Source organism: Aulonocara stuartgranti, assembly GCF_965226115.1.
Source record: "Aulonocara stuartgranti genome assembly, chromosome: 19".
NCBI classification, from domain to species: domain Eukaryota; kingdom Metazoa; phylum Chordata; class Actinopteri; order Cichliformes; family Cichlidae; genus Aulonocara; species Aulonocara stuartgranti.
Genome location: NC_138955.1, coordinates 10,437,450 through 10,464,169, shown reverse-complemented (window position 1 = coordinate 10,464,169; position 26,720 = coordinate 10,437,450). Strand labels below are relative to the sequence as shown.

Sequence of the window (26,720 nt, the reverse complement as noted above, 5' to 3'; positions counted from 1 at the left end):
TTTTAGTGGGAGTTAAAAAAAACAAAACACAAGTTGTTACTTTACTGTGCTGTAGTCTTTAATTTTAATTACAACGTTTAATTACTCCAGAACGCAAATGCTAAAGGTCATTACTGATGCCTGCTGTTGCTGTATCAATGTCATGTGTTTGTGTTAATACCATGTAAGGGTCGACTGAAAGATAAAGCGTCCGAACAAGAACTTCCCCATCTTTCAGGTCAGGTGCTAAAGTAATCTCCTCCAGGCGGAAATTTTCCGGAACTGGCGCCCCGTTTTTACCTGTATGCAAAAATAGAAGGTTGAGTAAACACTAGCCACGTGATTGCAGTAATGGTGCAGTATCAGTTACTGTATTAAAGACTTAAAAACTCAAGGTGCAGAACACGATAAAAGAGGAGAGTAAAAATGTTACACACCTGGTCGTGAGTTAAGAACGACTCTTTGCACCTGCATCTCGCTGAAATATCGCGAGCACCGAGGTTGAGTTTGTAGCAATGACTAAAACAGGCAGCAAACGTCAAGTTTCTGTGAGCGGTGGGCTCGGTTACAGTGTTAGAGAAAACAACGTGGACAAAGTATTTTACCGTAGCAACACGTGAAGATATCCAACGGCTTATATTACCGAACAGGTTTCTTGTTATCAGTTTGCAGGCTAGCAGAATGTCAACAGAGACCACGAAGAAAGTCACGACCACAAGAGCGAGAGAATTCCGTGCTGCTCAAGTCCGTGTTCGTTTAAATCCCGCGAGGCTGACTGCTTAGGGTTGGTGGATTTTTTTTTTGTGTTTTTTAGAAGTTTTGTCTACATTTAGATTTGCTAGTAATTCGTTCTTTTTTTTTAATGCAGTATATATTGAAATAATATAAGCTCTAACTTGAGATACCTGAATGAAAGTGCGACATTATTCAACCGATGTTCCGGTGCAGCGGGGGTTTACTATCTTGCCTGTGATAAACTGTGATAAACTAGGTGCCGTTGAGCCGTTAAGACATAAACGGTACGCGGCCTCAACAGCCCCATTTTATTACAGTCGAGTTTATCAACACTGCAGCTAATTAACATTTTAGCAGTTCAGTCGGTCCGTTTGACATTTACATATTCACTGTTAATGTCCCGTTGCACCATCGACTGCTAGCTAAAACTGAATCAAAGTAGGACTGGGGAAGTGACGCCTGGTGAGGGGAAAAAAAAGTTTGATGCTTAAATCAGTCGCTACCGTTACACTATTCTAGCATGCCGTCAGGATTAGGTGCAGCGGGGCGCTGTCGAAACAGCGAGATGATGAAGGCTTATGTGCCATGGAAGGGCAGAGTTTAATGTAAGTACCGTTACTGCATAAGGGCTGTTTTGCATGCTGCTAAGTATTTTGTTTATGAAGGCGAATGCTAAATGGGAAGCTATTAATGTGTCATTACTAGACAGCGAGCTTTGATCTAACCCCTGTTTTGTTTTTTGTTTGTTTTTTTGTTTTGTTTTTTCTTTCAACCCACGTCCTTCTCACAAACGCGAGTTGTAAAAATCCCAGAAAGCCCCCAGACTACCATTCATACCAGGGATGTCACATTTATCTGAAAAGTCCCTCCTACGTAAACAGTGACTCTTGTAAGTTAGGTTGGAATGTGGCGACGTGCTAAAACGTGACTTTATTAAGGAGAAGCATCGGTTTTGGGCAGTCGTTGCAAAAGCGTGTCAGCATTTACAGTGACATTTATGTGCACTTTTTAGAAACCTCTTCTGTTGTGTACATGGTAGATTAGATTACTGTACTGATTAAGAATGTGGGCTTTAAAATGTCAGCACACAGAGGGAAGATGCTTGTTTTCTTGTGATTTCATGCTTTCCTTTTCTGCACTTTGTTCTTACTGTTTCCAGAAAATCCAGAATCCAGATAATGAGCTGGATTCCTCAAACATTAATGACTATTCCATTAATCAACCAAATGTTACAGCCATAAACCTTGAAAACTTATATTGGTGAGTCCTGTCAAGTAATTTGAGATCCACAGAGAAGAAGGAGAGACTACAGGCCTGCACTGCCGTGATCTTGCCCAGTGTTGTAGTAGAAATTAAAGGATGCAGCCGTAATTAATTTGATCCTTTACACATATGAAAAAAGGCTTTGCACATTGGTGAAAAAACACCCACATTTCCTTTTGGTTTATTGAATTGTTTCAGTTCACTGAAGTCCAAAGTCAGCTGATATAGGCTTCAGACCCCCTGCAACTGTGATATGGTTCAGAAAAGGGGTGGATGGTTGACATGAATGTGTACATACATGTACAAAGAATAGTTCTGAATAGAGAACACCACAATACAGTTTTGCTAAAACTTAGCGCAAGCAGTCAGGGCTATTTCACTTTTGTTTTTAAATAATACTCATAATAATAATAGTAATAATAATAATGTCATTGTCATCATACACACACACACCTGTTGTTGTCTTCTTTCTGTCTATTTGTCTCCATGATGATCTCCTCCTTTTCCTCCCGTCAGCACCACTTGCCAATATCATTATCTGTTGCACTTGTTCACTAGATAGAGCTTTTCTTGGGAAAAGCACAGATTTGAGATGTGTCTACTTGTACAAAGGGAGTTCTTTTTTTTGCTTGTCACAATAATAATAATAATAATAATAATGACATAATAATAATGATGCTGGTATAAAATATTCACTGGATACTTGCTTCTTCATTTGTGAGGTTCGGCAGGCCTTCCACTGGTGAAAGCAGCCTGGCTTCTTCATTTAGATCCAACCACAGTTTCAGATTATAAATCCACTGCAATTGTGAGGTGCTGCTACAGCTATCCTCTTGTTAGCTTGCTGAATTGGTTGAGCAAAAAATGAAAACTTCCATTAGCTTCCTCCAAAGGGTGCACGGGCTCGGCCTTAAGAGATCGGATGAGGATGAGCCACTATTTTACCACATCAAAAGGGGCCAGTTGAGGTGGTTTTGCAGACATGTCCCACTAGGAGGAGGCCCCAGGGCAGACCCAGGACACACTGGAGAGACTGGAGAGATTACTCTAGGCTGGCTTGGGAATGCCTAGGTGTGCCCCTGGCAGTTAGAGGAGATGGAAGTGGTGGAGGCCCCTGGGTACTTGCACAGAATGCCCATTGGATAATCAGGCCGAGCATACAGATAGTCAGCTGTTATATTAGTGCATTCCTTTAATTGCACCTGTGTGCTTCCTCTTAGTTATCTGTGAAACTGCCAATTTCTACTTAGAGTATATCTCATTTCTCTGTTCCACGTTTATTTTCACAGTTTACTTATTTGGATAGCCATTTAAGCTGTTTTTCATTTAGAAATCCTTACATGCTCTGGCTCCAGTCTATGATTCAGTGTGGAGATTTTGTCCTTATCTGGATTTTGTCAGGAAATTGGGCGTGCATTTCGCAATGTTTCCTAAGGTAATGAAAATACCCCATTGAATTGAAGACAGTGTGATTCCTATGAAGTAGCATTTCATTGTTTCACATTATTATATGGAAAACTAAATCACACAACCCTTGTTATAAACACTTTCTGTGCCCCACACCCTCAAGGGCCTTTCTGCATTTGCCTCTAGAAACAATCTTCCGTCTGCTGTTTCCACGTGTAAACATTACACATAGATTTCACAGAGAAAATATTCAATAGAAAGAAAACAAGAAGTGTGAATGCAGTGAAAGGAAAGTGAACGTCCTTCCCCTTCAGACCGTCGGTCCTCCCATGTGTGTTGGAATTTCCCGCATGGACTGAGAAGGATCTTGCTCCGTAAATTACGGCGCCTTGTATGTCAAAGGAAACCCCTTATTTGGGCAGGGAAGTGGGTGTGGCCAGCGCGCTGGTGGTGTTGGAGGGCTGGGTTGGTGGCTGGGTTAAGGGAGGGGGGAATCACAAGACGAACAGAGACGCGCAGAGCAAATAGGCCGCATTGCCAGTGTGTATGTTTTTAGTGCAATCATCGTGCAATAATGTGCAACAGACAGCGGCATCACTGCGCTCACGTTTCTCCAGATTAGCACCCCGTTTCCTATCGGGAAGGACTCTTGTTTACGCAGCGAGGTTGACCCGTGCACCCCCTCCTCGCTCCCCTGTCTCTCCACAAATTTTCCCTCTTTGTAAGGGGAGGTGAAGGGAAGAAAAGTAGCAGTGAGTGAGTGAGGTCAGCAACATAGCATGAGTCAACCTCGGGGATATATGCAGTCATCATCGCAGGAGTGCATTGTGCGGGCCTGCTGCCGCTGCTGGCCGCACAGAGCTGCGAGTGTGCGATCCTGCGGGCTGAGCTGCCGTTAGTAGCAGCTTTCATGACAAACACAGTAAGTATCGGGGAACACGGGGCCGGAGCCACGCTGTCGATGACTGTGGCGTTGTTGATACGGTCGACACTGCGCGTTATTGTGGCCACGGCTTGCTGACAAAGTTTTGTTTACCTCGCCCGTGGCGGACTGGGCGGTCGACAGATCGGAGCTCCATGCGGGGCTTACCGCTCGCCCTGTGCGACGTGTTTAACGTGCCAGTGAACGCGGATCGCAACGAAAATACATAGAAAGAAACGTGACGTATTAATTTTTTTGACAAGTTGAATCGATTAGCGTTGTCTGTTAGCCGTGCCACCACACTTTCTTTCCTCTCTCGTCACGGGGAGCTGCATTGTTGCTTCGGTTTGTTGCAATGGGACATGGCATTAGTGAGTAGACAATCCGTTTTCTGCAACAAAGGGCTTCTCGTAAAATAGGCTGGAAACAGAAAGTGATGTGGAGGGAGTGGGTCCAGGGCAACACGTTGAGTGTTCTTGCGTTTTCTTTATTTGTGCAGGCCGCGTATTGTGTGTGTGTGTGTGTGTGTGTGTGTGAGCGCTAGTGCTGATTTTGAATTAGGAAATGGCGATGGATTAGGGCGGCTAATGGTGCTTGACATTTATTTTAAGCCATTTAACGTGTTAGTTTGTATATTGGGCTAAACCCCAGGCTTGTGTAAGGCTGCACTTGTGATGCGTCATGATGATCTCTCACCTCAGATGGTGCGGTTAATGCTCGGCATGGTCAACCTTAACCGTTTTTATTTAATTATTTCTTTATTTACTTGATTATTTTAATCATCCTGCAAGAAACGTGCAGCTTTTCGTAGTGGATGTGTCAGAGTTTGACAACGTGTCTGCATGCATGTGTAGCAGCACATTGTGTTGCTACTGATGCAGAAACAGCTTCTTAGCCCACATAGTGTGGCGATTCACTTTACTCTGTCAGTGGTGTCTTGCAGAGAGTGCAGGATCTGAACAGCTGCAGCTTTCTATTTTAAGCAGTGTGTGTGTGTGTGTGTGTGTCTTACCAGGTCACCAGAGTAAAGGGTGACAATTGTCAGTCACTTCCTATGTTGTCAGAAAGGACCTTTGGCAAGGCCATCCTGTAAAGATTCTCATGTTCATTTATGTAATCATCTTACCAAATTGTTGGTGTGCAACACGAGCCGTGCAGTGATCACAAAGCTGTAATGCTTTTCTCTTGAAGTTGTTTAGTGTTGCACAAGGTTTGTTTTGTTTTACACAGACAGAGGATTGATTTGAAATTTTAACAGGAGCAGCCAGGATGTTTTTGGCAAACTGGACTGTGCCAGAATCTGTTTTGAAACTCGGACATCAGATAATATTTTAATAATGGGTTACCAGCAATTGTCAAGATCTTTCCATAAGCTAAAAAAAAGCCTTCAAGGCCATTTTGACTTTTTCCTTGCTCCCCCCCTTTGCATAGATAGTTTCATACTGACTCATCTTTGCTCACTTTCAGTTGCCCTTCTTTTTCGAGTCTCCGGCCGTGGTTCAAAGGGCATGGGTTCCCTTCTTTTCCCTTTGATGAGTCACTGAGTTGTAAGAGAAAAAGGAAAAAAAAAAAAGTGGTTTCTATCACTTTCAGTCCGCCGTCTGTTACGCGGGAAAGGGAGCTTCCTTTTAGTGAAAGGTCACGTGTGCTGTTTGATAATGGTGATAAAGCAGTGGCACAATGTACAATTATGCTTCTTTTTTTTTTTTTCTCCCACAGTGCTTGTTTTTGTTTCATTGCTGATTAAATGCAGCACAGTAATATCCTGTGTAACATTTCCAGGAACTATTGATTTGGCTGTCTCTCTCAACTACCTTATTTTGGTTCCAGTTTTCTACACACGTCTGGTTGTATACATGCTAGCCTGCATGTAGGACATCATCCCTTTGTCACATGAGCTTTGTAAATAGGCCCCTCGCATGCTCTGTTCTCACACCCATGCTTTTCGGTCGAGGTCTATTGCTGAAAAAGCAAACAACAGGTTTTTAAACGATTGAGTCAGGGATGTTAACGAGACCCTCCAGTGGGGAGAGTCCCTTTAGACTGATAGCTCAGTGCTTGACATCTGTCTCATTTTCTCTACAGGGTGTTGTCCATGAATGAGAAAAACACACAAACGTCTTCATATCTGTTCACTCCCGGCTGACAACCTGTGATTAGGTCACAAAGAACTTCAGAGGGGATAGAAGATAACCTTGTTCAACCTGGCTCCTGCTTATTCTGACGTCAGTGTGATTTTTACTGGTTTATTTTATTGTACATTCCCTATAAAAGGGTATACGTGTATATTCCCATCTTTGATTGCTGGATTGATACATTCAAGTGGAGTATTATCACGTTAGCTGACTGAAAATTTTTACCTGCCTCGGAATATTCATGCCCGTCATGAGCGTACCGGCGCAGCAGAAACCTAATGCCAAAAGAACAGGCAAACGAATCACATTTTTCAACGATCAAAGTGTAGCAATGAAGGAGACTTCTCAGCACCCAGATGGGTCCTACTATGTGGCGAGTGGTAATGTTTCAGAGCCTGGACAGAGTGAGGCTGCAAGTACTGTGACATCCAATCCAGAGGGCCCTCATATGTACCTCAGCTCTGTCATCTTCAGCCCAGATAAGGGCGACCACAGCAGGGGTCATTATCAGCAGACTGTACCCATGAAGTGGGCTCACCAGGAGCCCAATCAGCAGCAGTCGAGAGCTGCACCTTGGACCACCATGCCTCACTGGGGGCAGAACTTTCCAAGTTATATTGGAGGAGTAACTGACTCAAGGACCCAGAATGTATTTGTGAAGTCAATGCAAGAGACCGCTGGCTTGCAGCCACATCAACAACCCCCTAACAGAGCTGCAGACAAACCTGCAGTGGAAGTGTTCAGGGATGTAGGCAAGTCTCGGGGGATGGAGTGGGAGCAACAGCAGCAGCAGCCGCAAGTTTTTCAGGACACCTTAAAATCCGGGGTGATCAACACCCAGCAGCAGAGCACATCCCACCCAGGAGGAAGCTCAGTCCTGCAGTCCTTCCAGTTGGCCTTTGGTCAGCCCAAGCAGCACCTGCCTGCCTACTACCAGACGTTCCAAGGTAACAAGACAACTCTACCTAACCCTCCAAACTACTCGGCACAGAATGCAAAATCCCAACATCATTTACAACAGCTGCAGAAGCAAGAACAAATACAACGGCAACATCTAATCCAGCAACAAATGCAGCAGCAACAAATCCTTCAGCACCAACAACATGTGCAGCAACAGCTACAGCAGCAGCAACAAATACAGCATGAGCAGCAGCAACAAAAGATGCAACAGCAGCAGCAACAGCTCCAAATTCAGCAAATGCAGCATCAGCAGTTGCAACAACAAAACCCCCATGTGCTTGACTATTACCCTGGTGTGCAAAATGCAAACCCTCACGCTCACCCCCAGCCCGTTGTGGTACACTCCTACGAGTCCTCTGGTCCAGCGCCGCCAAAGATCCAGGAACCAATCATCCAGGACATCACACCAGAACCACAGCACCCATCAGACCCGCTGCAGCCCCCTCTGCAGTCTGAGCACCTGACTCAGTCGCAGCCTCAGATGCAGCCTCAATCCCAAACGCAGCTTCGCAGATCTCGACGGCTCTCCAAGGAGGGCGGCGCGCCTTCGGACAATCCCTTCCTGCCTGTCCCCTTGGAGCAGTCAGCACCAGTGCTTCAGGGACCGCAGAACGGGTCACGAGACATCCAGGCAGCCCCGACAGGTGTCATCCAAAGCACACGCAGGAAACGCAGGGTTTCCCAGGAGGTCAACCTGGAGATGCTTGCTCAGAAGGCCTCAGAAAGGGAGTCTCCACCATCACATCTTAAGGTAAATGCATAATTTCATTTGGAAACTGGCAATGCAGCTATTTTTCCCCCCTTGCCTTTGCTTTTATGTGCCTTTCTGTTTTCCATGTTGTTTTGCCCACTCATCTGCTTCTCAGCTGTTTTCTATCAAGCATAAGGACAGCAGAAACAAGTATTGATGTAAAAGGACAGAATGTTCTGAATCAGAGTGATTGCACTGCTGTTTAAATCTAAACTTGTCGCTACAAGCTGGAAGCCTTAATTGCAAATATTTCGGTGAGAGCTGGAAGTCTAGGTTTCTAGCGTTATCCCAGGGCATAATTGCATTGGGATTTTTACTCCCAGAGCAAGAGTGGGAACTGGGACAAATGCCCCTGCCAGGAAAACTGTGCCAAAAGTTGTGTTGTTGGTGATTAACGTGTTGCTGGAAGAGATGCTGAATGTAATCAGAGCCCAGTGAAGTGTACGCCGCAAAAGTAAACTGCTCAGCTCTGCCCTGTGGGGAAAATCTGCAGCTAAGACAAAACTTTACATAGCAAATATTAAATTGGGGTAAAATGTGCTCTAGGAAAGCCTCAATGTATGACTTTACACCTCTCACAGGATTTGTTAAATGTACAAACCTGATATTATACCCTGACTGTTACATGCAAAGTCATACAATTATCTGTGTTTATGTGCTGAATGTCTTTATTGTGCAACAAATGCTGTTGCTAAACAGTGCTGAGTCAGTACGTCTATAGTTAAGCATGGCTTTGGCCTGAATTTCCCTCACAGTTAGCTGCTTGTACAGGCAGTGTGTTTAGTTACATGCTTGCACGCCCTCCCCTTCAAAGCAGAGAAACTCCAGCCTGCCCTCCCCCCTTTATCTATACAGGGAGGGGTGCAGGGTTGTCCTGCCTGCAGTGCTCAGCAGAATATCTCTCCACCACTCTGGTGGAAGGGCTGGAGTTTTCCACCAGCAATAATGAGAGCTGCTCCAGCTTAGCCACAGTGCTGCATGCCTTTCTAACCATGAAGATGCAGTGTGCAGAGACGGCATGCATCTGCCTTCAGCTGTCCTATAATGTGGTCGTTTAAATGGCTTTGAAGTTGTTCCTCAGTTGATCGTGGCACAGAGGCTGCTCGGGCCCACTCATTATGGTTTGTCGAAGGAAAAAAACTGTGAAGAATGCCTTTGGGGGTTGTTCCGTCGAAGTGCATGTTAAATATGTCACTAAAGTGCTGCACCTAGCAGTAAAATACGATAGTGAAAGGGCTGAGAGTGAGACATTATTATATTTCAAATTCTGACATTTGAAATTTTTCTTTCCACAGCTGTTCACTTTCTCTTGTGCTTTTTTTTTTTTTTTTTTTTTTTTTTTTTTTTTCCCCCAATGTGATTGGTGCCTGCATCTGTTTGAGTATTGATTTAATTGTTGTTTAGTGGGATTCCAGTTCATTGTACTGATTAGAGTTCGGCAGCCTGTTCAGCTGAATTAGCACCCATCCTGTTAATCAGATCTATTTACTGGGGTGTGCTAAGCTGGAAAACAAAGCTACTCTTCCTTGGAGTTGGTAGGCAGTGGCATTGTTTACAGATGTTGTTTATAGGCAATTGATTTAATTACTTGTCCTTTTTGCTTGTTGCTTCTGGTGAGTCTTTAGTCTACAGTGTTGTTGTTTGAGGAGTCAGATTAGCTTTTTTTTTTTTTTTTTTTAAATACTATTGAGTAGGCAGTAGAACTCATTTAGTATGGGTATAATTTTTTGATATGTCATATGCTTTAAAAGAAAACCATTTATAAAGAGCATTGCAATAACGGATTTTCATCTCTATTAGGAGCCACACAGGCCATGGAGTCCCACAGAACAAGAGATTATGAACCCTAAGCGACCTCGAGACGACAACCTTGTTCCACTTGTTATCCCCGTGTCTGTTCCAGTCCGGAGGCAGGAACCCTCGTCTCCCGAGAGTGACGAAGCAAGTCTGGCAACCAACTGGCCTCACAGGTCTTCAAACTCCCAGGATCTCGGGCGTGCAGACCACAAGCCCTCGGTCATCGTCACCCGAAGACGCTCACTGAGGAACTCCTTGTCAGACAGTGCAGAGCAGGTGGATACACATGAAATTCTTGCTGGTTTTGCTTTTTCTACACTTAAAACACACTTTCATATGCAGAACTCATTCACCAAAATCTCAGAGGGAAGTTGCATGGGACTCTCCATGCAGTTAGGGAGAATAGACTGGAGTTCCAGCTTTTATATACATTTGGTTTGTTTGTTTTTTTTCTGTTTAATTCCAACTATAAATCCTTGAATTTATTCCACATTGTCCCACCCATGAACACATTCTCCCTTCCCCCAGCCATGCTTCATGCGTTCCCTGCCCCCATATTCATCCTGTACCCTTTTCTCCCTTTCTCTCATTTATTTGGGTGGAGGGGGTATAGCTGGTGAACTCTTTGCCCTGTCCCAGATCAGGCAGATTAGCAGGGTTTAGCACTGCCATACTGTACATTATGTACCTAAGATTTGAGGGTTGGGGTCCCTGTTCTCTCTCTTTTTTTTTTCTTTTTTTTTTTTTGAGGCGTTTACAGTCACTAAACCAACTTTGTGTATAATTTTTTTTTTTGCATGTTTTTAATTTGAGACACAAAAACTTCTGCTACAACCTCACCTCTTAAAATAAAATTTTCCTTCCTTCCCAGAACGACGGCGCAGAGGGTGAAAAAGACGACGATGGCAAAAAGTCCAAACGCCGTCCACGCCCTGAGCCTCTCTTCATCCCGCCACCTAAACCTTTATTCATCGCCCCGCCCGTCTACTCCAGCATTACACCCTACCAAAGCCACCTACGTTCCCCCGTACGCCTCGCCGACAATGTTATTACCATGCCCCCCTACACACCACCGCCGATCCTCAGCCCTGTTCGTGAGGGCACCGGCCTGTACTTCTCCACTTTCCTGTCATCTGCTTTGGCCAGTGGCCCAGGCCTGCCCCCTCCCGCTACACCCAAGTCAGCCACACGCAGCCTATTGCGATCTAGTAAGTAAAAAGGAAGTTTATAAAACTCGATTGAATGAATTTCCAGTTTAGATGTCCTTTGGATCAAAGTTTTGTGCACTTGTAATAAGCACCTTGCTGTAGTTCCCCATTAAAAAAAACTGAATGTAAGACCAGGTACAATTTTATTTTTTTATTTTTTTAATATATTAGAATTTTGACGGACTGCATGTTAGTGTACTCCTGTGCTGTGTCTTTGTTGTTGCTGGAGTGAGTGCGTTATGTGTGTGTTTTGCTGCCCCCTTAGACAGCTGCGACATCACACCACCAGTTTTGTCTGCTATGAGCGAGGCCACTCCGGTCAGCAATGAGCCGTGAGTATTTCTCCTGTACGATCAGTTTAGAGGTTAAGTGCTATTTTGAAAGGAATTATATTGCTACAATGAATTATTCAAAGCATAACAGTGAATTGAATTATGAAATGTCTAGAATGAGAACATAGACTTCTTGAAATTCTAATTCCGTCTTTTAATGCAGCCTCCCCCTTCACCACAATTACCACTAAATTCTTTTGCTCTGTCATCCACAGCTAACATTATTACCAGAAGTTGTCTCTTTGAATCAACTATGTGGCCCAATGTCGCACTAGAACATCGCGTTTTTTAAGGTGTACATGAAACCTGGTTTCAGTGTGATATGCAAATGTTATTTAAAGTTTTGCCAGAGTTGGAAAGTGATTAGAATGGGCACATGTAGCCGTTACTGATAGTAAAGCGGGGCTACCTGTTTTGCTTTAAGGATGCTCACTGGTTGCACTTACTGTGTTATAAATACAAAGAAACAATATTATACAATCTCATTTAATCAAAAACTTAAAAAAAAGGACTGCTGTTGGAAAAGAAATGCCTAGACTGAGTAATAGATTGTGAGGGTTGTATATGGTAAGATCCTAGATGGAAGGACCCTGATCCAGGGTGAGAATGGCATACACTACAGCTGCTAGTGAAAACTACTCTATAGAACGTAGAATTACAACCTTAAATGCATTCCTAGATAAAGTCAGCAGTTACTCCATGAATAAACAAAGCCACTGATAGCTGGGTGTGTATGAAAATCCATTTTTTGTAGTTGCATCAACGACGAGTTGCAGTTTATGGGGGTGCATTGTGCAAGCTGTTGCTTCACTGATGCCAGCTGCTCAGATGTTAGGCAGGGACGAGCTAGGGAGGCTTCCTATAAATCACGTTTTCAGCTGGATCTGGTGTGCTTTCAAACGCAGAACAGCCTTTGCAGGTCAAGTTTTAGCAGCCCACTTTCTCTGGGGGAGGCTGCCAGTATACACACACACACTCAGCTGGGTACACTGCAGTTTCTCTGGAAATGCAAGGGAGGGAGGGGATATCCTAGCTCTATCTGTTGACAGCATAATTTTCACAACTTTCACACTGAGATATCTGGTTTGCATTGATATGTAAGCTTTTAAAGAACTGTATCTGATTCACATTTATTTTTGCATGGGTTTTGTTCTTTTTCTTGCTAAATCCAGACCATCAGTTCAGCTGGGTTAACAGTACAAGAGCTGCAATGTTCAGAGCCGGAGCGCCTCAGCAATTTTTCTGTGACCTTTTAAAGAATATAACAGACGAGCAAAGAAAATAAAAACGTTCTCAGAAACAACACGAGCTTTACTGTAAAGCGCAACTTGATACTGATACTCATAAAGCAAATGCTGTCTTCGCTAAAATATTTAAGAGTGAATAAATGCCTCGTGAATGCAGAAAGAGTCGATGAATTTTAAATAGATCAAACACCTCCTGCCTTGTTTTTAAAACTGATGTCCTGTTCCCAGACGCATAAATATTGGCTCACGGTACCAGGCGGAAGTACCAGAGCTGAGGCAGCGATCTGCTGTCGAGCAGGATCATCATCGTGCAGAACTGGTCTGGGTTCCCCTGTGCGATCTGGAAGGAAAACCTGACCTTGAGGAGAAAGGTGAGTCACTACCTGAGAGTTTTTGAGAATATGAAGTGAAACCGAAAGCTTATATAATGGCACGCAGATGGTGGTGCAGTGAAAGGTTTGATAAATGAAAGTGGCCTTAAAGGACAAAAACGGCTCTTCATAAGAATTTCAATTCATAGTATATAAATGTTGCAATATTGCGGAATTGATTTAACAGCTGGAGTATGTAATTTTGTTGAGTCATGGATAATAAAAACATACCAGAACACTGAAACCAACCATATTTTGTCTCCATGTATTGCATATCTTAATAATACATTTTCTTATTGTTATCACTGTATGCAAAATCTTTTTTTTTCTCTCTTGCTTTTGCAGTGGAAGACCTCATGCACTTGGCCTGCTCCAGCGTTTTATGTGGAGGAGGCACCAACCAGGAGTTAGCCCACCATTGTCTGTACGAGTGCAAAGGGGATATAATGGTGAGTTCAACAGAACAATCCATACTGACTGCAACAGGGATCACCATGAATAATAAAAACATAACTGGGAGCTGTACTTCACCGTGGTCTGACTCGAGCCAGGTTTTCTTCTAGCCCACTCACACTTTACACCAACCTGTTTACCTCTTAAGACTGTTTTCACTTGCAGATCACAGATAAAGTCCACACAGATTATATTGTGTTACAGTATAGTAACATTCGGTAGAAGTTGTTAAATGGTAATATTTCATATTTGAGACAAAGGCATCATGCATAGTTCTTATATGCTCATTTATTGTTGCAGTGCTCCATGTAACAGAATGAATGAATTATATTTGTCGCAGCACAAAAGCAGACAAGAATGCACTAATAAATTACTAAAATTTAAATAGCTAGAATATTTGGCAATTTTACTTGAGATTTTATTTTAAATCTCATGTGAACAATTCTGCCTGCGTGTTCAGTGTAGGAGAAAAAAGGCAGAGGAATGAAGAAAAAAATCAGTATTTGTACTGATGTGTCCTTGTCAAAATAATTAAATCCTGCCTGCAGAAAACATGTCAAGCTGTATCTTCGGTACCCTGAAAATATACCAGCACCATTTCAAAAATGCACTGCAGAAATCTTGAGCCACCCAATATTTCATTATACCTTTCTAGGAAAATGGGAAATGGGTGCAGTGATTTATTGCAACATTATTTATCTCAGTCAAGATGATCCCCTCTGGGGAGGCCAATTCATTACTGATAGGATTGCATGGTCTTTTTTTCTTTCTTTTTTTTTTAAACTACATATGCATTTATGGAACTGAGAGTGTGTTTGGGATCATTTTAATGCTGAAAAATGAAGCAGTTATCATCAGATCGTGTTGTATGGTAAAACTGATTTGGATTTCAAGATTGGATTTAGCACTTTATAGGACTTACTGCCACTGATTTTCAGTCCAGTTCTCGTGTAATTTGGAATGCCTCAGACTTTTCTTCCCGTTTCCCTTCCTGAAGAATGGCAGATATTAATCTTCTGTAGGCTGTTGGCCTGTCACATCTTCTTGTTGTGCTCAACATGTCCAGTTTCCTCGAAAATTTTAAAGACACACTGCACATCATGCTGAGATATACCAAGTTGTTGGATAGTAAATCATTGGGAATCACTGTGTTGGTAGAAAAATACTCTACTTTTCATAGATAAAATGAGTGCTGCTTTGAGATTTATGCAGTACACTACTGTATATTATAGAATATACTGACTGCCTGCTTATACATGTTCGGTTTAGTGATGAGTGCCCTTACATGTGCTGAGCATGTTTTTAATGTAGTCATTCAGTGCCTTTAGCACTTGGTGAGTAGTGAAAGGAAGTGAGTGATCAGTAGAATTTCACTTTACTCTGTTCTGAAACCCCGGTGGCCTGAGATGACGGAGATAGTAAAACCGTTTGGCCGTTTAGTCAGAAGCAGACTGATCCTCCTGTATCGAGGCACAAAGAGGTACATGTGCTGCTGGGGGCTGTAGAGCTGAAACACTTATTTAATCAGTTGATAAACATAAAATGGTTAAGGGAGATTTTAAAAGAAATGTGCCACATTTTTGATAGCTCTCATGCTCTTAGTCGGAGCTATCTGCCTTTTTTCTTTGTCATATGTGGTAGAGAACATATCTTTAGTGGTTGATGAAATTGTTGGCTGCATTCCCAGGTGATTAGTGTTATGTTTTGAGTGTGCTTTAGTGCATTGTTTCACACGTTGAGCTCAGAGAAAAAGACAGCACGGCCAGTAAAATGTACCGTGGCTGTCAGTCACGTTGTCAGGTTCACACATTCTTCTTGGCGTTACTCGCAAGAGAAAAGCGCCTTAAATGCAACATGTGACATAAATGTTTATGACCTTGCCATCACTCAGCGTGGCGTTCCTGAGAAATCTGCCTGGACAGACGAGTGTTCCACTACACTGCAGCTATGATGCATCCTGTGTCTCATACTTACTGAAGACCACTAGTTGCATCTGAGCACATGAACAGATCGATCTAGTGAAGATTTCAGTGCTGATACTGCAACATGTAAGCCACCGACTGAAACGCAACTTTCACAGCTGCGTTCAACAGCAGAATAATAAAACATTTACATAAAACACACCAAACCTCAGTGTGTGTGAGAAATAATAGACTCTGCGCTTGTTGTAATGAGGTCAAAGAGTGGTTGCTGTTAAATGTTGAGGAGGCAGCATCTCTAGTGGCTCTTACCCACCATATCAACCCCATTAAATTCCCAGCAACTGAACATCCAGTGACTTTTTCATATATATTGACTTTAAAAACAATGCAAAATGTCAGTCACTGTTTCCTGAAACACACAAGTGTTCTTCTGTCACACTTGATAGGGGCTTAGTGTAAAGACAAATTAAAGAGGATGTAACTGATGATGGTATGGTAATTATGTATGATACTCATCAGCAGAGGAAGACTCTTTGCATTGCGCATTACGTTGCACTTCATTACAGTGACTTTAATGCAGATCTTAAATCAATACTTCCATTACTGAAGCAGAAGTTGTCTTGCAGCGTAGTAGTAGAGCTGTCAGTGTGCTTTATGATGCTGCTGGTTAAGATTTCAGGCCCTAGCGACCAGCAGTGGTCCAACGTTGTCAAGGAAACCACGAGGGGAGGGGGAGGGGGCTGTCATAGCGCCCACTCTCTGCAGCGGGCCGGCTTGAGCTGCCGCCTTCCAGCATTCATGCACAGTCAGTTTCTCCTTTAAGAGCACAAAGTTAATTGTTATTTTGACAATGGCAGAGAGCGGTACAATTATGATATAAAGCCCTCAGATACCTGGCATTTTCAGGGAAAGTGAGAGCAGTGGTTATCTCAGTCCCTAGTTACCTGTGAGAAACTGATTCATGCTTTGGCTCAGAGTGTTTTACGGATCTATAAAAGCACAATTGGAGCGCCTAATAGAGCAGGAGTTGGCTTTGTGTAGCAGGAGGGACTGGCTGTATAAAGGCTCGTAACAATCACTGCTGTGCAGCTGCTGTGCCGTGTTTATTCACTTTCAAACAGTAATGGTATGTTATTTGTTTTTCAGGCTGCTCTGTCCATGCTGATGCTGAGGAATCCAATTTTCCCAAAGTCTCATCATTTGTCCAACTACCATTACTCAGGTAAATTAAGATTTTTTTTTTTTCTTTCAAATAACGTTAGATTTTAAAAAAGGGTATTTGAGATTTTTTGTAAAGTAGGAAAAAAACACTGGATTCACTATCAAAAAGTTGATTTTCAAGCCTTTTTCTGTGCCAAACATATCCAAGTTGTTTGGTTTCGGTCTGCAGTGATATTAAGTTCATAACGTGGGGTTTTTAGACTGAGTGCACAAAGCAAGTTGCTATACGGTAAGATTATCAGATCAGATTAGATTAAAATCAAATTAAATTGCACCGTATTTATGCACCATCCTTGTTTTTGTGACCTTGTCAAGTAAAAGTCATATCCATTATTGCTATTTCTGTTATACTCCAACCAGCTGGTACTTCAAGAAACTCAAAAAAATTCTTATAAATCATTGAGAATTCTGATTTCACCCAAGATGAACCCCATGTGTGCATATTTTGGCTTTTCATTTCATTCTTTAGACCATTTTTTTTTTTTTAGCCCCAGTTTTTGTGCTTTCATCATTAAAACAGTGATTGACTTTGAGCCCTCTGCCTTGCCTCAAAGCAGCAGCAGCTGCAGTAGTGAGAGTGTGGCCGTGGTGGGTTAGTTGGTGACTGTGGAGGATTGTCAGAGTCAATGTGATGAGGGAAGTAGGAGAATTGGGTGGGGGGGTTGGAGAGGCTTGCAGCATGTGGTTAATCCCAAGCAGGAGACAGGGGAGCCTTTGTTTATCCAGTTGTGTGTGTGTGTGTGTGTGTGTGTGTGTGTGTGTGTGTGTGTGTGTGTGTGTTGAGAGTGGGGGTGGAAGTGAACTTGACGAGGCACCACACACACACTTTATATGGAAACAGATAGTTTTGGAGTGTTTTAAACTAACAACTGCATTTTTTTTCTTTCTACCTCTCCTCCTCCTCCTCTGTCTTTCTACAGGATCAGACAGTTGGACAGCAGCTGAGAGACGCCAGTTTAACAAAGGCATCGCTGCATACAAGAAAGACTTCTTCACGGTGCAGAAACAGGTATGTGTCCTTTCAAACACAAGGAGAGGGAAGTCCAGACTACAGTGATGGAAGAACAAGGCCATCTAGTAGCTGTCAATCACTTTCTACTATGATCACTGTAGACATATTTTTCTTCCTTTGAGTTGCTTCATAGAAGTATTTCCTTTTGGTTTGATGTTTTTTTTGGTGTCTCATAGTCAACAGGTTTTTCTCAAAAGTGCAAAATGATACAATTTTGTTGTCTGAACCATTTCAGAGATCAAGGAGGTTTTCTTTCAAAAATAAAATTTCAGTGTCGCTGAGGTTCCTGAGGATTTTGCACATGACGTTTACTTGTCTGCCATATTGGACCTATGATAACTATAGTAACAGTGTAGGGTCAGTGAATAAGGCCCTAGTTACACAGGCCTAGAGGCTGGTTCATAACCATCTGGCAACCAGGGATCATGAGGGGACAAAAATGTATATTCTCCAACTGTGCCTTTGGTCACGAGCAGATTGCTGTGGTCAGCCTACATGCAGACTCGCCAGCTACTTTCTGAATGGTAGTGAAACTGTGAAAAGTGCAGCATGAACTGGAAACTTAGGCCATGTGCTTTCAAAGCAAATTTTATCATTTTCCAGTTTACTGCACACTTTTCCAAGTTTTATTACCGCTCTGAAAGCAGTTGGAGTTTGTTTGCAGAGAAGTTTGTCTCTACAACTTCAGGCAGCTGCAAATATCTGCCAGTGACCAAAAGAATCCTAAAGATGTTTTTGGTGTAAAACCCTATTTGTGATCAGCTTCACCCAACAACTGCCAGCAATCCCTTGCCAACCATTTGGGAATACCAATTTTCCCCCAGAAGATGTTGCATCACATCCAATATGGTGGATGTGATACAACCCCTGTAAGGTTACTTTAACTATCATTGGCTTGCGTCAAGACGGAAACACACTCACTTTAAGAGAGAGTGATGTGGCATCATTTGTCATTCGGGTTATTGCTTTACTAAAATAGCCTCTCTCTAGCCAGTGAACCCGAGAAAGCTAATACTGGGCACTAGCATGGTCCATGCCTTTACTATAGACTGAGGCTGGAGAGCTCCTTACCTGCCACTCTGCACCAAGCACATCAGCTAGCTCAGCGTTCCCCAACCTTTTCTGCGCCACGGACCGGTTTATGCCTGACAATATTTTCACGGACCGGCCTTTAAGGTGTCGCGGATAAATACAACAAAATAAAACTAGTACTGGTACCGAAAAAAAGAAGATTTATTCATAACACACGTGAAAAGACCCAGGAAAACAGGGTTAACGATAAAAAACGATAACAAAATAACGCTGAAAACTGATTTAAAAACCCTGAAAACCATACATTTCACACCTGAGCCTCAACTCTCACAGTCCGGTACCAAACGACTCACGGACCGGTACCGGTCCGAGGCCCGGGGGTTGGGGACCGCTGAGCTAGCTGATTAAGCTAACTGAATTAAGTACAAAATGATCATCAAAAAGTGTAGTTGGACAAGTGGTAGCGACAGTGTTAGCTGGGTTATTTTAGCTTCATTAGTCAAATCAAATTTAAACTTCTGAATTAGATTTAGTGCTGACATTTTCTTTTTTTATTGTCATTATCATTGTCTATCATTGTGATGGGCGTTTGTCATTATTGACACCATAGTTCACTGACTACTAAAGAAAAAAAAAAAGAGGTGGAGGAAATGGCAGATGAATCAATATCGAAATGAATCATTCCAGCTGAATTTGCAACAAGATTTTTCAAGGCAATCAGATATAATTAAGCCGAAGTTGAAATGCCATGATGCATAAAAAGACCCACACACACATGTGTTTGTTTTTTTTGTTTTTTTTAAAGCTCTGAACTCATTTGGGTGCGATTGCTTGTTTTAGCAGCTCTGAAATGCTCATCCATGTAGAGCGACTGTATGAAAAAGAGAAATGTTTAAAATTCACTAATAAAGAGCGCGGTTGCGGTTCACAGGTATCCACAAAGACGGTGGCCCAGTGTGTGGAGTTTTACTACACCTATAAGAAGCGTGTGAAGACTGGCCGCAATGGTACGCTAACCTACGGTGAGACAGAGCCTTTGGAAAGCAAGACCACAGAAGAGGAGATGGACCGCAAGGTCAGTCTTAAACCATGTTTCACATTAGCGTTGCAGAAAATAGCGGATAAAAGGATGTCTGTTTAATACATGCAAATATCCTCACTGATCGCTGTTGAACTGAACTATGTAAAAGTCTGTATCTGTCTGCAACTGTGGTTCATGGTGTCTACAGTAACCTTACACACTGATAATAGAAGGTAGAGCATGTTAAAAAAAAGTACAACTGCAGGCTGTTTGGGTTTTATGGTAACTGAATAGTGCTGCATGCATATATATATCTCTATATCAGCATGTTTGCTATAATTGTATTTAAGTAGCCACAGTGCGAATGAAGTCATGTACAAAATAGCTCTCAAAATTAATTGTATACTAGTAGATGTAAGTTTCCCTCAGACATGTGTGCCTTACAGTCAATGTTCTTCTTGGACCAGCAGGGCTCTCACAGACTGGAGCCACAGCGGGAGGAGGACAGCAGGAAATGGGAAGGGTCAGCTGACAGGAAACCGGATGTCTGCCCTACCAGGACGTCTCATGCGCTGCCGTCCACAGAGAATGTACGTGTGCAATTAGAAGAGCTGCATGAATTAATGATGGCGTGAATAAATTAAATGAAAACATGTATAGCTGAGCAGCGAGCGCAGAAGTCTCTCCTTTCAGTGTTTTCTCCTCTTTGTCCTCAAAGATGAGATAAAATGAGTAAAACAGTATTTTTTAATATAATACAACCCCAGAATACGAAGGTTGGTGCTCTAGTTTGGTGGCACTGAATTTCTATCATTACTGTGGTTATTATACTCATTATACTTATCGCATATAGTGTGTTATTTAGTAGTATAATATCCGTGCTTTTTTTTCAAAAATAATTTTTCACAGTAGAAATAATGTAATTTATTTTAATCATCTTTAGTTTTTTGCTTTTGTGCACACACAAACTATTCTAAAAGATATTGTAAAGCGAGTATATCGACTGATTTAGATTGAACATATAAGTTTGATATAAATAAATTTAAAGCAAAGAGAAACTGCAGGAGAGTTTGGGAAGATAAGATTAGATTTTATGGAAAATGTTTTGCGGCAAACTGATTCCTGCTTTAGAAATGTGTCAGTTGAAGATTTGTCCTTTTGAACCTTGCCTGAGTTGCTGGTTGACTGTTGGTTTTGCTGCCCCCCGCTGGGGTTTTGGAGAAGAAAACTCAAGTCCTCCCCTCAGCTCTCTGCTCTGCATTGTGCAACTCCATAGTCTTTGTTGGGAAACGGTGACTCAGCAAGAAACTTTTCTCCTTTCTTTCTTTTTCATTTTTAAATGTTAAAGATGAATTCAGGCTGTGCGTATGTTGCAGTTTGATTGTGTCCTCATTTATGCGTCCACATGCATACCGTTGTGAAGCTATTCTATATAAAAGCTGCTCGTAAAGTGGCTTCAGCTGCACTAAGCAGCTATGTTAAAGGTGTTTTGGAGCTTTCATGTTAATGCACTTCTTTCTTTTATTGGGTGTGCAGCCTGGGACCGTTCTGATTATGAAAGGCCAGGACGACACGGGGAGGGAGCAGTCGCTGTCCCGGGTTATTCACCCCCCTCACCCGCCACCTCCCAGCTCCAAACAGCGCTACGAAAGCAACGCCCGCAAGACGACTCCTTCGACAGGCAACAAAGGCCCAGCTGGTCAGGAGGGGGAATTTCCCTGCAAGAAATGTGGCAGGTTAGTGATCAGAAATGTGGCATCAGTCACCGCTGTTGTGTCGGAGAGGCTGGGGTGAGTCTGTTTGCTTATGTAAAGATGACAGCAGCACTCATTCGAGTTGCGTAAGTAGCCTTAGACAGGACAAGATGGGAAAAATAAAAATTTTGTCAGAAATATTTGTACTTCTTTTGCCCACTTGGAATATGAATGGTAAATAGAGGGAAGTGTCTCATGGTGTCTCTCTGAAAGAATCAAACCGTCCTGTCATGCTTTGGTAAAATAACAACTCGTCCTCTGGCAACACCGGCCATGTTATTGCCAACTGTGTCCTAGCAACCGAAACACAGAGTAGATACGGCACATCACACCTCCTGTCAGTGCAGCTCTACCCAATGACTTGAAGAGCACTACACTTGCTCTTCACACCAGCTCAGTGTCCTCATTATAGACTGTCCTCCACCACAGATATCCAGCTAGGTGATTCACAGCTTTGAAATGTTTTATCGCAGATCTGCTGTTGTGTCACATGACGTGAGACTTATTGTGGAGCTAAAATGATCGAATTTTAGTACTCTTTGGAGTTGTAATGTTTTCTGAAAATCATTGTTGTTTAGAAGCTTGTGTTCGTGTATGCTAGTGAACTTTGACCTCATTCTTTACAGAGAGACAGATTCTTTGCTGTCTGGAAGTACTGAGCTTAGAGTAAATGTGTGAGAACCCTTTATATGAGTTGTTGAATAATGTGTAGTATTTCAATAAAACTTGAATAAAAGAGGCTTTATGAGATAGTTCCCAGAGTGTATAATCTAATTTTCATTTTGTGCTCTTTAAAATAATAAAATAATTCCCCCCGGCTGAACCCTTTTACTTATAATGATGTCTTTTTGCTTAGTGGGCTTTGAACATTTTCTCTACACCATAATTCATAAAGTTATATATTCAAATTCTGCATATTCATTCTTAAGCGGTTTGTTTTACTGTGACCATGTCAGGCAAACAGCAGCTGAAATGGGTTCCACCTTTTTCCAAACAGCCTTGTTTTCTTTGCATGTCTTTCCCTTTGCATTGGTACCCGATAGTGTTTGTTTGTTTGTTTGTTTGTTTGTTTTAATATGTTTAAATTAAGTTGTCAATGACATGGCTGAGGAACTTCCAATGTGTCACTGACTGTTTCAAAAATAAACTCTAGAGAACCACAGTTTCATATCTAACAAGTCAGACCTAGTGATGAGGAAAGAGGTTTATCTGTCTCTGGCAACACATGATTAGTTGTTTTGATAATAGTGATGTTGGAGGCTGATGTCTTACACGTGCCCTGTGTGTGTTCAGCCACCTCCATTTGTCATGTTGCAAACAGACGCACATAGCCAGGACGTAGCTGGTGTCCAGTGTCCGTCCAGTACCAGGTTTTGTTTTTTTTTTTATGCTTGAAAGCAGCTTTGTGTTCCTGACCTCCAGACTTACAAACTGAGCTTAACTGAGCCTGCTTAACAAACACAAACAGCACTGCTTTCCTCTTTATAGCACGAGTAGCAGATTGCATATTTATAGAGCCGTACATATTAAATGAGGCGATTATGCAGAGTTGCATTTTAGCTGCTTGTAAAGCATGAAGGCATTAATATAACCACTCTGAGCAATGAAAGCAAAATGCATCTTTGACCTGCTTTTCCCTAACCCTGCAGGATTTTCTACAAAGTGAAGAGCCGCAGCGCTCACATGAAGAGCCACGCCGAGCAAGAGAAGAAGGCTGCGGCTCTGCGGCAGAAGGAGGCTGAGGAGCGGGCGGCGGCTAAAGCAGCCGAGGCCGCTGCCATCCTGGCTGCGCGGCAGCAGAACGGGACGCGACAGGTGGGCGGCGACAGCACCAATGATGACTCTTCAGACGCACAGGACGAGGACGACGATGACTGGCAGTAAATGGGAAGACCGTACACACCGAATGCAACGGTAGCGAGGTTTGATTACTGAACAGGAGAAGGACAGTTGAAAAGAAATAAAGAAACCCTCCCCCCTGTGAAGTTTCTGTAAATTTTTGTGGAACAAGAAGACTTCTGTTACTTGGCACATTCAGGGACAGATGAGCTCCCGTGTCCTCATTTAACTGTGAACGAGTGGACTGAGTGAGAGTGTTTTATTCGTGTTGGAACAACGTGCTTTCCAAAACTCACCAACTCCCCTTTACTCTGCTTGAAAAGCTTTTCAAGTGTTACCTCTCTTGGTCACAGGGCTCGGTCAAATCAAAGCCATGCCGCTTCTTTCGGCGCTGTCCTTTTTCTCCACTCCCAGCCGCGGCCTTCCTCGCCAGTTTGAAACTCGCCCTGCATCATTTTGACAGGTGTGGAACTCGTCAGACCCCCTTTTGTTTAGTTTTTTTCTACTTCGCTTCTTACGATGAGCCACAGCACCCGCTTAAAAGCTGCATCTCGACCGTCCAGCATCGGGTGAAGTTTTGAAGACATTAAAATCGGACAGCTGGGGGAGCGTTGAAGCGAACGGAGGCTCGTGCTGTTAGGTTCTCCGCTCCGGGACGGACAGATGGATGGATGGCATGTGCAAACTGTTGCCTCTGTGTCGCCGCTCTCCTGGACACAAAGCTGCCAAAAGCTTTGTCCAGACGCATGTGCGCCAAATGGGTTCTCTGTGTTCATTGGGCTTTTGTTCTGTGAAACCCCCTCCACCTACTCCACCTTCAGCCCCGTCACCTTTTATAGCTCCCAGTTAGTTCCTCACTGTCGATGCCTTGGATGTTATGCTTTTTATCTCAAAATGACAATCAATTTTACACTGTTGTTTTTTTTATTGATATGTATACAGGTGACGTTACTTTTTTTCTTTTTTGCCTGTGTAGCTGTATACGGTTATTGTTGTTTTTTTGTGAATATTCCTGTTTATGATTATTATTATTATTATTATTATTATTACTACTACTATTATATTCTGGTATTGGCTGCAGTTTAATTAAGCGCTTTTTTCCCATCTTTGTCCAGAGCTTTTTTTTTTTTTTTTTTTTTTTTTCCTTTTTCTTTTTTTTTTTTTTTTCTGTTTTTTTTTTTTTTTTTTTTAATTTAAACAAAAAAACTCAATAATGCTACTTGCTGCCTGTTTATAACTGTGAGATTTCTTTTGGAAACATGAAATGAAGAAAAGGCAGAGATGTATGTGCAATAGAACAAGTTGACCCCCTGTTACCTGAGTGTTCAAGCCCACCCGGCCCCCTCCCACCTTCTCCTTCACGCTTACAACCAGCTGCTCCGGATGCCTCACTGGCACCGCTGTAACTGATGGGAAGCATTGACTCAGACTGTTGAAACTGCAGGTCTCTACAGATGCACACATTGAAGCAGAAAACGGCAATGACCAACTCGAGACAGTTCAATTAAATTAGTTTGGATAATAGTGGAAATTTTTGCTTGTACAATCTGGCTCAAGCAAACTAAAATTGTCGTTATCCTGTGTAAGTAAATTCTTTACTTCCATCAACAAATGGGTGAAGCAGCAGAAACTTTGCTCACTGCTAACTGAACCAATATTGTAGGCCTTTAGCACATACTTTCTACCTCAGTATGCTTTTTCCTCATACTTCCATCTAATTACCGACGGAATACAAAAGGAAATTTCTTCTTGTGGCTGGTTCAGACTAAAATGTCATATTTTGTAGGTTTTTAGAGGCAGTTCTTTGCTTCGTCTGTCTCACAGATTCTTAAATCTGGCTCTTTTATTATTATTTTTTCTTACACATGCCCTCTAGCTAAACCTGTCAGCCACAGCTCATTATTTACACTCCCCACAAACTGTTGATGATGGTAAATAATTTACTGGCAAAAGCTGAAACACAGGCATTAAGAGAGATGGAAGCTCGAACTTTACAGAGTTTTATCGCTGTCATACAAATTCCCCTCGAGTGTTTGCTCCTAAGTTTACTATAAACACTTCACACAGACTGTTTACTATAAAACATACAGATAGGGACAAAGGGAGGGCCCATTCTCTACTTCAGTACCTGATTTTTTTTCTCTTTGCAGGCAAATGTCGGTGCCGTTATTCAACTCGTGTTCTTGCACTTGGTTGCTGATATTCGGTGTTTCTAAATTGAAGCATGATGCGACAGAAGAGAAGAATAGTGTCTCTCTTTAGTCAGCATGGAAAAGTGTCTCAGTCTGCATATGGATTGTTGTGGCACCAACACGCTCCAATGAGAGCTTAGCTGTGGGGAGGGGGTCGTCGTCGTCGTCAGCAGCAGCAGCAGCAGCTAAAGGACAGCGTGACTCAGCTTACAAATGCATTTGATAATTAAATGGAAACATGTGCAAAAGAAATAAATAAAATAAAATGCACGTTAGTGGTATAGCTGTGATAAGGAAGCTATTTAAATGACTTGTATAACAGTGTGGCTGATCAAAGGCTGATATCGAAATCGTTTTAACCCTACGCCGTGCATCTGTGGTCGCCTATTTTCTGTTTACTTTATGCTGATACGAGGCGCCGAATCGGACCACGGAGACGGTGTGTTTTGATCTGTCTATCGCTGCATATCTGTGTTAAGCCCTTCAGCCCAGAGCCAGCTTCTGTTGCCATGGCAACAAATGGGTTAAAGGGTTATTTTCCTTTAAAGGACAAACCACAGTGGGGGAGCTCGGGGGAGCGGGGAGAAAAGGCTCCAATTACTGGTTAGTCCACAAGTTAAACCTGGGTCTATGCACAAACTGTTCACGTGTGTGTGTGTGGGGGGGGGGCACCGTGTTAAAAGAACGCGTGTCTGTGTGTGTCTGACTGCTGATAGGTAAGATGTTTAACTGTACACCAGTTAGTGCGGAGAAAAGAAATTGCAGACTGTTCACATGTTTGATATGTTAATTTATATTTCTTTTTATTTGGGTTCATGCCGGGGGAGGGAGGGGGGATGTTGAACAGAAAAAAGGTGTTCCCGCTTCTTAAAAGCAGACTTGTGGGTGAAGTCGAGGCCACGAGCTTTCCTTGTTTCTTCTGGCCGGTTAAGGGAATTTTGAGGGGACAAAAGGTTTATTTAGCTAAAGATTAGAAATCTATATAAGAATGGAATTCTATGTTTGCATACTTTCTATGCTATTTTCATATGAGGTTCACACTAATGATGAAAACAAAGGAATCTCAAGTGCTTTTTACTACAGTGTAACTTATTTGTTTTGATTTTTACCACCTGTGTTTTTAGTAATGATTTATGAAGCACTGTATATTAAAGTTTTAAAATATTC

At 42.5% G+C, this 26,720-nt stretch overlaps 2 protein-coding genes across 5 annotated transcripts in view; one reads left to right on the top strand and one right to left on the bottom strand.

Annotated features, from left to right (window-relative positions):
- ptgr2 (prostaglandin reductase 2) overlaps positions 1-717 on the bottom strand; it is a 5,062-nt gene extending 4,345 nt beyond the window's left edge. Inside the window, exons 1-3 of the mRNA XM_082515874.1 lie at positions 585-717; positions 417-498; positions 161-279 (exon numbers count right to left, since the gene is read on the bottom strand). Of these exons, the coding sequence (XP_082372000.1) occupies positions 161-279; positions 417-453 (156 nt within the window). The 5' untranslated portion in view covers positions 454-498; positions 585-717. The remainder of the gene's footprint in view (positions 1-160; positions 280-416; positions 499-584) is intronic.
- mideasb (mitotic deacetylase associated SANT domain protein b) lies at positions 683-26,720 on the top strand. 4 transcript variants are annotated; one of them, XM_082515871.1, is made up of 13 exons: positions 683-763; positions 6,392-8,152; positions 9,953-10,225; positions 10,821-11,157; positions 11,423-11,489; positions 12,965-13,107; positions 13,453-13,556; positions 16,629-16,704; positions 17,624-17,712; positions 19,679-19,822; positions 20,236-20,358; positions 21,305-21,504; positions 23,172-26,720. In XM_082515871.1, the coding sequence occupies exons 2-13, from the start codon at positions 6,683-6,685 to the stop codon at positions 23,404-23,406; spliced, it is 3,261 nt and encodes a 1,086-aa protein (XP_082371997.1). In that variant the 5' UTR covers positions 683-763; positions 6,392-6,682; the 3' UTR covers positions 23,407-26,720. The 4 variants fall into 4 exon arrangements, with proteins under 4 accessions (XP_082371997.1, XP_082371996.1, XP_082371998.1 ...); XM_082515870.1 differs by lacking the exon at positions 683-763 and adding an exon at positions 793-1,319; XM_082515872.1 differs by lacking the exon at positions 683-763 and adding an exon at positions 3,878-4,306 and having other exon boundaries at positions 20,239-20,358.

Excerpts from the sequence above, each read along its gene's own strand:
- mideasb (XM_082515871.1), top strand. The coding sequence starts at position 6,683 with ATGCCCGTCATGAGCGTACCGGCGCAGCAGAAACCTAATGCCAAAAGA. Across the intron at positions 13,557-16,628 it reads AGTGCAAAGGGGATATAATG|GCTGCTCTGTCCATGCTGAT; the intron begins GTGAGTTCAACA and ends TTTGTTTTTCAG. Across the intron at positions 21,505-23,171 it reads CCCTGCAAGAAATGTGGCAG|GATTTTCTACAAAGTGAAGA; the intron begins GTTAGTGATCAG and ends CTAACCCTGCAG.